The sequence below is a fragment of the Eulemur rufifrons genome, chromosome 8 (genome assembly GCF_041146395.1).
Source record: "Eulemur rufifrons isolate Redbay chromosome 8, OSU_ERuf_1, whole genome shotgun sequence".
Lineage (NCBI taxonomy): Eukaryota > Metazoa > Chordata > Mammalia > Primates > Lemuridae > Eulemur > Eulemur rufifrons.
The window spans coordinates 83,073,926-83,087,723 of NC_090990.1; the positions used below are offsets into that span (position 1 = coordinate 83,073,926).

The 13,798-nt window shown below is 39.5% G+C and overlaps 1 protein-coding gene across 2 annotated transcripts in view; it reads left to right on the forward strand.

Moving 5' to 3' along the window:
* Nucleotides 1–11,191, forward strand: part of FMO1 (flavin containing dimethylaniline monoxygenase 1) — a 44,486-nt gene extending 33,295 nt beyond the window's left edge. For both annotated transcript variants that reach the window (XM_069478334.1, XM_069478335.1), the window contains 5 exons: nucleotides 2,487–2,629; nucleotides 5,447–5,646; nucleotides 7,711–8,066; nucleotides 8,844–8,916; nucleotides 10,413–11,191. In XM_069478334.1, the coding sequence (XP_069334435.1) occupies nucleotides 2,487–2,629; nucleotides 5,447–5,646; nucleotides 7,711–8,066; nucleotides 8,844–8,916; nucleotides 10,413–10,755 (1,115 nt within the window). In that variant the 3' untranslated portion in view covers nucleotides 10,756–11,191. The remainder of the gene's footprint in view (nucleotides 1–2,486; nucleotides 2,630–5,446; nucleotides 5,647–7,710; nucleotides 8,067–8,843; nucleotides 8,917–10,412) is intronic.
* Nucleotides 11,192–13,798: the final 2,607 nt, after the last annotated feature.

Below are 13,798 nucleotides of genomic sequence, written 5' to 3' on the forward strand. Positions count from 1 at the left end.
GGGTTTCAACTCAAGGGAATAGAAAATGCAATGGTTTGGTTTATTTCATCTGTAGTAAGCATGCAATGAGTTAAAACTTTAGGAAACTTTTTTCCAAATCATCTAGATATGGCCTAGAGTGATCCAAGTGGATAAGACAACAGGTAGCCTCTACTGGAGGAAATAGTGTATGGAGTCCAGTGCAGAAATCACAGCCTACATATGACCTGGAGTGATAGTAATGCTCATTTTACAGTAAACTCACATACCTCCTATGATCACAGAAATATAGGATCTGCCCCCAAAAGTCACACAAGTCATGTCATATTAAGATAAAACATACCCTGAAAGCAACTGAGTCAATGTCCTCAATTTGAATAGATGAGCTTGAGACCCAGGAAGGAAGAATTCTAGGCTGTACAACAACCTGGCTTATAATCTTGGGTCTCCCACTTAACCTTTCTAAGCTTCTGTTTTTTCACCCATAAACTGAGGAATTTGGATCACCACAACCAACAGTATATATCACAAATCAAGCAAAAGAGCTCTACAAGACTTGCAGTCTTTCTTAAAAATCCATCTTACCAGCCACTACCAGTTTAAAATCCCTGGATAAATGATTGTTAAGGAGACTTTGAGCTCTAAAATTCTGTGATTTTAAACTTGAAAATTTCTCTCAACCCCACCATCTCCCTCCCTCTCTTCAAAACATGCTTAGTCTATACATATTCCTTGAGGGGGTTGTTAACTGTCAAAAAAATTCAAATTCACAGAAGATATTAAAAACATGTATCACAAGGTCTAGAAACAATTCCAAAGGAGATATTCTAAAAAGTCTAAGAAAAAATAATAGGTATCGCAGTTAGAATAAATTATAATTTCCCAAGATGACTCATTTATTCATTCAGGTGAATACATTCTGGTGTGTACTAACACAGCCACATTCACCTAACATAAGTTCTTACTCTGTCCTGTGAGATAAGAGGGGAAAGCATTAGTCTGATAGGAGATTCAGCCACAGAGCCTCATTTTTGTCCATTTGTGAGTCAAAACAGTCCTGAGAGATTCTAAAATAATATAAGATCCAGAGGTAATTTTATTATTCTCCTTAGGCTTTTCCAGCTCTCCCTTCTCAGCAGTTCTCTGATCCATATTGGGTTCCTGTCCTGAGTTAATATTTGAACTTGGTTGCATCCTTGCTAAATTCTAAATGCTCTGGACTGTGGTTAGGTTTTAACTAGGATTCATGTTAGATTTCTATTGATTCAAAGTGAGCTAACGAGCCACCAGGCCTTAGTCAGGCCACTTCCCACAAGCATACATATTTCTCCCCTGAGAATCTATAAAGGTCTTACCACTTTTTCTAGAAAAAAAAAAAAAGTTCTTTGATTAGCACATACTACTTCTGAATGTGTAACATGGCCTCGAGAGTATTTCCAAACACTCTCCATTCACATTTGATGTCTCAATAATGTTTGGCATCACTGACTACGATATCCTATCAAATTATTAATCCTTGTGTAACTAATGTAATCCCTTTTTCTCTGAGCCAACTGTGGCCAACTCAGCAAACTCAGCCTGAGTTACCGTCAGTCACCAAGGTGAACTATCAATGAACTTCCCCAACTCATGTGAATCTTTGCGAATAGGGACTGCATTTCACTTATCTTATTTCCCCCACATCACCTAGCACAGTGCTGGGCACATAGCAGATGTACAGAAATATTTGCTGAATAGAGGCACTAACTCACAGTTCCCTTAAACGTCCTTGTTCTTGCTCCTTGCTTGTGAAAAGTTTATCTAAATCAAATATTAGTAAATAGATTCTTATTGTCCCATTGACTTCTATCAACCATTAAAATGATAATGACTCCTTATACTTTTGCTTAATATTTCTTGATGTCACAATATTTTAGCTTAATTGTTAATCATTTAATAAGTAATACTGGAGGCCTAACTAGTGAGATGGAGTAATTACTCCCATTAAATAAATAAATAAATACCAGCTAATACTTTTTTTTTAAGAGATAAGGTCTCATTCTGTCACCCAGACTGATGTGCAGTGCTGTAATCATAACTCATTGTAACCCTGAACTCGAGCTCAAGCACTTGTACCACCTCAGCTCAGCCTCCCAAGTAGCTGAGACTACAGAAGCGTACCACCATGCCCAGCTAATTTTTTTATTCTTTGTAGAGACAGGGGTCTCACTATGTTTCCCAGGCTGTTCTCAAACTCCTGGCCTCAAGTTATCCTCCCACCTTGGCCTCTCAACATGCTAGGATTATTTCAAAGCGTTGGGATTACAGGTGTGAGTCACCATGCCTGGCCATCCTCTAATGTCTTATAAAGTTATGTATTCATAATTTAGATTTCCTCAAACTTGAGTATACTAGTAAAAACAACCTAAACCATCAGTCAAAAGAATGTTATCGACTGAAAAATGTTTATGTTTCATTCAGTTATCCTGTAAATGCTCCATTTCACTTCTCTTTCATTTTTCCTATAGGTATAAATGCCTTTAAAGGACAGTACTTTCATAGCCGACAATATAAGCATCCAGATATATTTAAAGACAAGAGAGTCCTTGTGGTTGGAATGGGAAATTCTGGCACAGACATTGCAGTGGAGGCCAGCCACCTGGCAAAAAAGGTACATTCTTGATATTACTTAATGAAGAGCTTTATCTTAAGATGCATGCCTCGAGCAAATAGTGTTTGACGCCATGATAAATGTTAAAGGAATAAAAATATTTAACACACACACACACACAACAGATTGTTATTTATTTTTTGTCAGATTTTCATAAATTTTACTATGAATTCCATTTGTCATCATTCCTCCAAAACCAACTTCTCTTGTTTCTTTCTGTCATTTTCCCAGCCATCCATCAAGAGCTACAGGACACATCTCTTCTTTACTCAGTGTCATAGGTCAGAAAATCCTGGCAATTTTTCCTGGCTACACTCTCCCATTTGTTCCTTCCTTTCCTTATTAATTGGCACCACCCTCATTGGGTTCACACGGTGAGGCTATTGCATTGTTCGCCTAGTAATAACTGTAGGAATCGTTAATATTTATTGGGATTGCTCCGTGGCAAGCACTGCACTAAATGCGTTTTACTGCATTACTTCAACCAATCATCAGAACAAGCCATTGAAGTAGGTACTATTAGTATCCCTGACTACAAATGAGGAAGCCAAGGCTTAGAGAGGTTAAGGAAGCTGCCTAAAAGTCATACCACTAGCAGATAGTAGAGCCAGTCCTTAAGCCCAAGTTTCTTTAACTCAAAGCCCAAACTCCTAACTCTGCCCTGCACCCCTGCAGGCCTACCCATAGACCATGCTTCCACTCACAAGCCATCCAGACCCAGCCACCGACAAATCCTCAGAAAAGGCTGTTCTCATTATGATACCCTCATATTGAAAAATCTCTAATAACTCTCCTTATCTGAAAAAAATAAATAGCAGATATATTAGCTCTGCATCATAGAGTTTTCCATAATCTGGTCCAAATCTACCATTTTGATTTTAACCCTATTATTTCCTGCATGGTCATCAGCTACAGCCAAGCAGGTCTACTCTGTGGCCCTTTCCAGTTCCTGCGTCATGTTTCTCCTTTGCTCACACCAGCCCCCTCCCTTCCACAGAGCCCTTTTCTCTTCCATTACAATCTACCTTCGCAGTCCCAGATATCTCATCCCAACACCAAGTGATCCCTCCCCATTCAGAATATACATACTATTATAAGTTGCAGTCCTCAGCTGGCACTTTTTAATTCTTAGTATTGCTAATTACCTTTTATAGTATATATTTTCTTTCCAACTATGCTGTAAACTCATAGAGAACCACTCAGCTAACTAACATATATTAGTTGTTGGCTTCTAACGTGCTGAATGTTGTGTCAGACACTGGAGATAGACTGACAAACACAACAGCAACAAAAACAAGATCCCCATTGTCTTAGAGTATACAGTTTTGGGGAAAACAAATGCAAATAAATAAGTACAAATAATTACACCAATAATTTCAAGAGTAAAAAATAGCTGTGAAAAAAAAAGATTGAGAGTATGTACTTTATGTTGCCTTCTGGGACTTTTCAAAAAGGACTAATGATTGATTCACTGATTGATAGTTTTATTAATTGATTTGAAGAAACTTAGCGATTTGGTGGTGTTATCCTGAAAGAAGAGAAAGGAGGTCTTGAAACAACTATTAACACAGGCCCACTATGTTATTAACCAACTATTAACACACGCACTATGACTTGCTGAGCCTAAGAATACTGAGTTATAGAAACACCCCCTGTATTTCTGGAGATAAGATTTGATTTCAGAAGTCAAATAAGGCTTTGCCTTAAAGAAAAAATAAATGTGTTAGTTCAAAAGCTGCCTCTCCTCAGGAGGGCGTCTCATTGGTCAGTGACAGCTGCATTTCAAAGAGACAGCTGTAAGCTGGGCCTATGGTTCTCACCGGTTTTGAAAGACAAGGCAGGCTTCACCTAGAGCCATAGGTTGCCAGAACTGATCAACAAAGGCTGGCCGGAGATGAGAGTTGATCAAATAGATATGCTAATGCCCAAGCCAGGCCCAGAAGGAACCATGTGGTTAAAGTAATTAGCACAAGGCACAGCCCATGTTGACTTCTGAGATCATCTGTGTCTCCAAGAACACAATTACCAGAGCCAAAATGTCTCTGTTTTTTGCTAAAGTAATAGCCTTATCATAAAACTTAGAAGTTTGCCCTAAGAAGATTTTGTAACTCATTGTTCACCTAGATAGAGTTAGTTAAAGGATCTGTAGTAGCCTTTTAGAAGACTTTGACCCTAAACCAAACTGCCTGTTATTATGTAAATAAACGGGAGCCTGTATCTGCCCTATAAATACCCATGTAAAAAGTTCAGTCTTTGTTATATCTCCGCGGGAGGGATATATACCTTCGGACATCCTCCCTTTGTCTGTCTTTATAAACCTTTACTTTATAAACTATATCTTTGGCTCTGTGTATTATTATTTTTTATTTCTGTTTCCTACTATTTTTTCATCCTTTGCGACAACCCCTGTCTGAGAGACCCGACCAGAAAAACCTCTTTGTGGTGAGAGTAGCTAACTCCCCGCAATGACTACCACATGTGGGTAACATATTATTATTTCTATTTCTCTAATCATTTGGAAATTTCTTCAATCAAAAAACATGCGTTGGGGTGTGGTGGTAGTGTGGTATCTCAAGCCTGGCAAATAATAAGTGCTCAATAATATGTCCTAAGGCATTTTAATACTCTAAGTACTCAAACCATTATCTCAAAAAAATAACCTTAAAATAGAAGCTAAAAGAACTTCTATACTACAGGGATGTATTTTGAGAGTGGCAGACTTTTAAGTGCCTTTCAATTCATGACACTTCTCAAATCTCTGGCAGGACCGGCCCTGCTCACCATGTCATACTGAGGGATCTCTCTGATTGCTTCCAGGTGTTCCTCAGCACCACTGGAGGGGCATGGGTGCTCAGCAGAGTCTTTGACTCAGGTTACCCATGGGACATGGTGTTCATGACACGATTTCAGAACCTGCTCAGAAATTCCCTCCCAACTCCAATTGCAACTTGGTGGATAGCAAGAAAGATGGACAACCGGTTCAGTCACGCAAATTATGGCTTAATACCAGAAGACAGGTAAATATAATGTATCTGTCTAGGGCTATTAGGAAGAAGGAGCCTCAATGTTTTCAGTGGCCTATACAAACCAAGCAATAACACAGCAACATGATCCCGTGTGAAAGAACACTTGATATGAAGTTGCTTGATAAAGGCCGGGTACAGTGGCTCAAGCCTGTAATCCCAGAGCTTTGGGAGGCTGAGGTGGGAGGATCACTTGAGGTCAAGACCAGCCTGAGCAACACAGCAAGACTCTATCTCTACAAAAATATATATATATTTTTTTAATTAGCCAGGCATGGTTGCACACACCTGTAGTCCTAACTACTTGAGAGGTGAACACAATAGGATCACTTGAGCCCAGGAGTTCAAGGTTAGAGTTGAGCCATTGCACCACTACACTCCAGCCTAGATGACAGAGTGAGACCCTGTCTAAAAAAAAAAAATTTTTTTAAAGTTATTTGATAATAATAGCTAACTCTTCTTAAATGCTCAGTAAGTAAATTATGTATTTCATCTTGCTAACAATCCTTTAAGGTAAGTAATATTATAATTACCCTTTTATTGTGGGGAAACTGCAGCTTAGCAAAATTCAGTCATTTTCCTAAGCTCATTGAGTAGTAAGTGAGCTCTGTAACATTGGCAAGTTACTAGAGCCTCAGCGGAAGCAATCAAAAGAGGGTGATTTGTCTGTGAATTTGTTGCCAAAAGCAACACACCTGTCATGTTTCATTGTGTGGAAAAAATTGAATCCTATAGTTGCTCTTCACAAGTTGCTTCTCTATAGCTGCCTCTCTAATGGCAGTGCCTTCTTGCCATTGCCAAGAGGACCTTGGTTTCAGTCTGTCCTTTCACTTTACAACCCATGACTTATCCCCTTAACAAGAATCAAAAGTTTTTATTTCCTCATTCATTAAGTTTCTACAATGAAAATCCATCATCAGTTCACACCCCAGCCTGGAGATCCTGTCTGGTCTCCCTCTGGTTTTCACTCTGGCCATGGGTCGGGTGGCGCCCAGGCCACCACTGATGGCATGCAGTCCCCCCTCCACCACATGCACTTCTGCTTTCCTCCTGCTTCTTCCCTCTCTTTATTGTCTCCCTTTTTTCCTTCCTTATTCCTTATCTACCCTCTTCTATCTCCTATGTTTAGGCTTCTCAGGGTTTTTTACTCCTTCCAGTAGAGGTTTTGCTACCATAACCTTTATCTAGCCTGGATGGCGGCTCATGGGGCTATAAAGAATTTGGTTTAATCCCATAAATATTAGAACATATGGAAGAAATCTGAGAAATTATAATCCCTTCTCTCTTAGGTTAATCATTTACCATTTCCCAAGTTCTTTGCATATATACTATTTCCTGTGCTCTTCATCCTACCCGGTGAACTAAGGGTGGAAAGTGCTAGTAGCCCCATCTTATAGATGAATAGGAGAAAACCTATGGGAACTACAAGACTTGCCCAAGCTCTGTTAAGTATGAACATCTGGATAAGAAGCCACTCTTACTACCTGCTATTCTAGTGCCAATTCTATTTTACCACATAGTCTCTTTCTGTGCTTTCCCCATAAGCCAAAAATGGCTCAGCTTATACAAAATCCACTCACAAATTGTTTGTCCTGTGATTCCAAAGGTACAGCCAGAAAAAGATGATTCTTCCCTTGTTCCTTTAAACACATGCATGTTTTCCTTACACAATTGCTTCCTAGGAAGAGAGACTATGAGATGGAGCTTCCAGTAGCTCTCATCAGATATAGAAGTCCCTGGTTTCTCTTGTAGCCCTTCAGTATTCAGCTCTCACTAGAATGGCAGTAACAGCTGAATGCTGAAAATCAGCAAGAGAAACAAAAGTGAGAGAAAGCTCTGGCCTCCTCCTCAGGCTTCCAAACTCTAGAAAATGGTGAGCATATTGTATAATCCTTCTTGGACATTCTTGAATCTACTTCCACAGAGGTACCTTCTCCCAAGTCTGACATTCTTGTCCAACCATGGGGACAGCCCCAGAATGAAGGGAAGGTGAGAAGGGGGTTGGGGGCCGGCTGCACTGTTCACTGGCAGATCCCTTCCCTATTGGTGTCTGTTTAGGGCTCAGCTGAAGGAGTTTGTGCTAAATGATGAGCTCCCAGGCCGCATCATCACTGGGAAGGTGTTCATCAGGCCAAGCATAAAGGAAGTAAAGGAATACGCTGTCATTTTTAACAACACCCCAAAGGAAGAGCCCATTGATATCATTGTCTTCGCCACTGGATACACCTTTGCTTTCCCCTTCCTTGATGAGTCTGTAGTGAAAGTTGAAGATGGCCAGGCATCACTGTACAAGTATATCTTCCCTGCACATCTGCAAAAGCCAACCCTGGCTGTTATTGGCCTCATCAAACCCTTGGGCTCCATGATACCCACAGGAGAAACACAAGCTCGATGGGCTGTTCGAGTCCTGAAAGGTAAGTGTATGAGAAACAGCAGGGCATGAGGTTTTGTTTTGCCATGTGACTTTAGATACCAGAAATGTTGAGACTGTTAGCCAGCTCCTATTAAAAGATGAATCTTTTAAAAGCAGGGTCCATTCTACTGTTCACTGAATTATACCATCATAATGACTTGTACCATCACCATCATAAATGATAAATCAGGGATCAAAAATATAAGTTGTATCTGTGTCTACCTGTTATTTCTTTTTCTTTTCTTTTTTTTTAAAGACAGGATCTTGTTATGTCACCCAGGCTGGAATGCAGTGACTATTCACAGGCATGATCATGGCTCACCACAGCCTCAAACTCCTGGCCTCAAGCAATCCTCCCACCTCAGCCTCCAGAGTAGCTGGGACTACAGGCGCACACCACTGCACCCAGCTACCTGTTATTTTGACTAAGACAAAGTAACAGCTGAAACCTCTGGCAGTTGACTGAATCAACTGGTTCAATTAAAATTTTAAAATTCAAGCAACTGAGTGATAAAATTCAGGCAAAGCCAGTGTGGGGTTCTGCCATATCAAATAACTAGGGAGACATCCAATGCTTATCTTTTCAGCTGATGGTGCTATTACCAGGATGATATATTACCAGGAATATATCACCAGTCAGCTCAGGCTCCCAACATTTGGCAAGAGAACAGATGAGTAGCTAAGTACTAGAAATTAAAGAAGAGCAGTAGTAAAGCATCTTTATCCATAAGTAAACAGCTAGACCTAAAATTAAATTGCATTTTTTTTTGTCTTATAGGTGTGAATAAGTTACCACCACCAAGCGTCATGATAGAGGAAGTTAATGCAAGGAAAGAAAATAAGCCCAGTTGGTAAGTTAACTACTAATGCTTTATGAAATTAGTAACACAATAGCAGAGAGGTGAGAGTTACATTGGAGGAAAAAGAAACATCTGAAACTTAGAGGAAAAATACTAGAACAGCCTGTTTAAGAAGAGAGGAGGGAGAGGAAAATTGAGAGTCAACACTTCAGACAGACCATGGTTGTCTAGCATCATCTGGAGTTTGGATTCCAAACCAAGTACTATATAGCTAAACTTCATCTGCTATGCACATTATTCCATACCTTATGCATAATCAGCAGGCAAACAATTGTGCTTATCCACTGTTACACTAGAAGTATCTGCTCATTCTTTCATTCAGCAAGTTTTTATCAGCTCTATGCATTTATTAATAAATGCAATTTATAATAATTTGCATTATTATTTGTGCAAATTTGCAATATTATAATTAATAAATAATTTGCAGTGTTAATAATTAATAAACAAATAAACTGTTTTTTGCTTTTCATTTTTAAATGGTTGGAAAAAAAGAAAAAGAAGATTTTTGTGATATGTGAAAATTATATGAAATTTAAATCACATTGGCCATAAATAAAATTTTATTAGAACACAGCCATGCTCATTCATTTACATGTTATTAATATCAATGGCCACTTTCATGTAACAATGCAAAGTTGAGTAATTAACACAATAATATGACCCTCAAAGCCTAAGGCATTTACCATCCGGCCTTTTTTCAGAGTAAGTTTGTTGACCACTTCTCTAGAGGAGAGGCTTCCACTTGTGCTTTGTTTTGTGGCTACCACTCAAGAGCCAGGGATAACAGGAGGCAGATGGCCAGGAAGAAGGGAGTCCTGGCCCTCCACTCTCGCTATCAATAGAACCAAAACATTTCTGATTTTATCCACTTTACTGTTTTATCTGTTTGGGGCTTTGATATAAATTTTCACTTGAAAAAAAGATTCTGTGGCAGAAAAAAAGTTTTCAAATCACTGCATTCAGGGAACTTGTTATCACTTCTCTCATTCATATATATTCCCAAACTTCCAAACTTAGAACTATTAGTACTACATGGTGTAAAATCTTCTTATCACATAGGTCAGCCAATGATTTTAAGGCCTCATACTAGCATCACAGGGAATTTCACCCTATGGATTTTTGTGGCTTTTTATATTATTTTTACATTAAAATCTATTTAATTTTTGAAAGATTTAGAAATTGTAAAATATGTTTTCCTCTAGAAATTGCTAATCATTTCACAAAAGAACTAAAGAAATTCTAGATATGAGTATTCAGAGCACCCACTGAAAGCCATATGTATAAGGTATCTTTTGAAGGGACTCATCTTCTATTTCAGAAACAGAATGAGACCATCAGCTAGCTATGGCATAAAGGGGAGAATACAGAAACCATTCCAAATTTTGCAGCAGCATTTGTTTGGGGGGGGGGCACTTTTACTTGTTCAAAGATTATCATTATTTTATTTTTTTGTCTTCCCCTTTTCCTCCAATCTTCCTTTTATAAAGGTTTGGCTTGTGCTACTGCAAAGCTTTACAATCTGATTATATCACATACATAGATGAGCTCCTGACCTATATCAATGCAAAACCCAACCTCTTCTCTATGCTTCTGACGGATCCACGCCTTGCTCTGACTGTCTTCTTTGGCCCATGCTCACCATACCAGTTCCGCTTGACTGGTCCAGGAAAATGGGAAGGAGCCAGAAATGCCATCATGACCCAGTGGGATCGAACATTCAAGGTCACCAAATCTCGAATTGTACGAGAATCTCCATCTCCCTTTGAGAGTTTACTTAAATTCTTTAGCTTTCTTGTTTTGCTTATGGCTGTTTTCCTCATTTTTCTATAAGTAAAAGATTGGCTAAATGGCAGACGCACAGAGTAAGTTTACAATGCCCTGATTCCTCTGGTACAGCAAGATGGCCTTCACAGTTATAAACCATATCTGAGTAGTGAGGGCCACCCTCTCCCTTCCCTGGCTCACCCCAGGGCTACCTACCACTGGTATTCCTGAGCCTCTCCCAGCTCCACTTATGTCTAATGCCAGAGGATGATAACTAAGATTTCTGTGCACTTGAAGGCTGTTGGAAGGTTCCAGGTCCACTTATAGAAGAAAGCTGTTCTTGACAGCACTCTGAGCAGTCATAATTATTTTCCACATAAACTATTTTCATAGATCTCAACTAAAACCCTCTACTTTACAAAAGATTGGATTGTACTGAAATGGTGCTTTTATGGTATTGACTGATTAAAAAAGAAAAAGGAAAAAAAAGGAAACCTAAAAATTGATTGTTTCAAGTGGTCTTTTATTCTCTTTTTAAGGGTCAGGGAAATAGAGATGAGGATGAGGAGTCTAAGAATAAAGCCCATGAAAGGAGAGGGGGTTCAATGAGTTCATTTGAGAGTTTCCAAAGGAATGTACCTGCCTGAAACTGATCATTCCCCTAGAACACTCTCTATAATAAAACAGGTGCTCCAGCCGGCATACCAAAGATCCAAGTCCGATCTACTCCACAGAAAACAACCACCTCCACAGGCTTTTGCAGCCGGCCTCCAGCAGCCACAGGAAAAAGACAGCCTGCTCAGATACTCCTTTACAACACTGCTCTGAGAGGCAGATAGAGCTGCCTTCTCTTAAAGAGTCAAGCAGAACCAACCAAATTCTATTGGAATTTATTAGAGAAACATCACAGCCAAAAGGTCTTTAATAGAAAGAAAGCAGGGAGGGAAAAAAGGCAGGAAAAAGAGGAACAAAAGCAAACTCATGTCAAAAGCAGTTTTGACCAAACTAGACCTAGCCTACCTCACAGTTACACCTCATGAAGATGTGACTCGCAGCCAGGAAGGATTTTGCCTTCACTTCACCTCACTGATGGGCTTAGATGGCAAACCTCACCTCACAGAGAGGTCGGTGGTTTGGTTGGAGAGAGGGGATGCAAAAACTGTGGAGTCAGGAAAGAGTAAGCTTCGTAGGTAAGTACAGAAACAGATCTCTTCTCCTCCAGTTTGGTCTGCTCACTCCTCGGTATCATTCCACTTCTTATCTTTCCCCAGTCTATTTCACTTCTTAGCATAGAAATTCATGATGAAAATTTTCCCCACCAAATACAATCTCGATTACTCCTGAAAATGCTTTTCTCTCCACTGAAGCAGAGTTGATGTTTTATCATTCCTCATGAAGCTGGCTGGGGAGAAGTTTGGTGCCCAAGGTGAGACAGGGCAACGTAAACTCCTCAGGTCCCAATGTCAAACCAAGAGGACACAAGCTGGCACCTGAACTTAATGCCATCTGCTGTATTGGGAGACTAAATATACAAATGGACAATGGCCAGATCACCTACAGCAACAGAGCTCTGACCCACAACCTCTGCAGCAACGAGCTCACAACAGCCAGGACTTGGTCAATGAGCACCAGCTTCTTTAATTTTTGCTCCTGCTTCCAACTCAGAGCCAACCACAGAGAGCCAGTAAGCTCCCCAAACCAGTCCCACATGATGTCTAATTTCTAGTTATCCCATCTCCTCCTTCCCTATGCCAACAACCTCCAGTGAAAGTACACCTGAAGCCCTCCTTTTCTATTATTATTTTTAAAAAAACCTGCGCACCTTTGAATCTATACCAAATATTAGTGATGGTGGCTGAACCTTTTGCTGTAGCAAGCTCTGTCTCTACTTATTTCAGCAGTACAAAACGTGTACTACTATAGCAATAGTTGATGTTGCACATTTTACACTACTTTAAAACTAATAAAGTGGCAACCACTATCTCATTTCATCCTCACAATAATAATTATGTGGTTGGTAAGGCAACTTTACTACACAATTTAACACATAAGAAAACTCAGACAAGGAGATGTCAATTGATTTGTCCAAAGTAACAGAGGTACCAAGTGACCGAGTCAGAATATGAGTCTCCAGAATATACATCCAGGGCTCTGTACCATTTAAGCCTATGATTCCCAATGTTCAAATGACTTCGTAAGTCTTAGTAGTGATATCATGAGAGTCATATTACAAGAATGTTGCTCCTTAAAAGTATATGTAGGTCTCTCTCCCTTTCTCACTTTCCCTATGAGTGTGTGTGGACTCGTTTCTCTGCCTGTCTCTCTGTTGATGTATTACATCTTTCCCACTGTGTCTGGGATTTCGTATCTTTCCTTTATATACACCTATATGTTTCTGAATCCACATGCATCTTTTTCCCTGTTTATCCCTCCCTCTTTTTTTATGCCTATGACTATGCTAGGCCTACTCTGTGGCCATATTATAGAACAGACTCAATAGAAAGAAAGGTTTCTCATTTTTGGTCTAGAAATTATTCCAAACACCATACTGAGAGACAGTATCATTTTTCCCATTCAGAAAAAGAAAGAGAACTAATTTAGTTAGTTCCCAGAAATCTAGCAAAGGAGGAAACATATAAAACACTTCAGTGCTGCTAACTCTGTTTCTTATAAACCTTTTAAATCAGAAGAATTTGTTGAGGTCTGATTTGTGGCCTAGTATGTGATCAATATTGGAAAAAGTTCCATGAGCTGATGAGAAGAATGTATATTTGGCTTTATTTGGGTGGAATGCTCTGTAAAGGTCTGTCAAACTCTTTTGTTCTAGAACTCTGTTTAAGTCCATTATTTCTCTGCTTATTTTCTGTTTAGAAGATCTGTCCAGTTCATTCAGTGGGGTGTTGAAGTCCCTGCGATTATGATGTTACTGTTTATCATGCTATTTAGATCATACAGGGTTTGCTTTATGTATCTGGGTGCTCCTGAGTTGGGTGCATAATGGCCAGCAAACATATAAAAAAAAATACTCAACATCTCTAATCATTAGGGAAATGCAAATCAAAACCACAATGAGGGCCGGGCGCGGTGGCTCGCGCCTGTAATCCTAGCA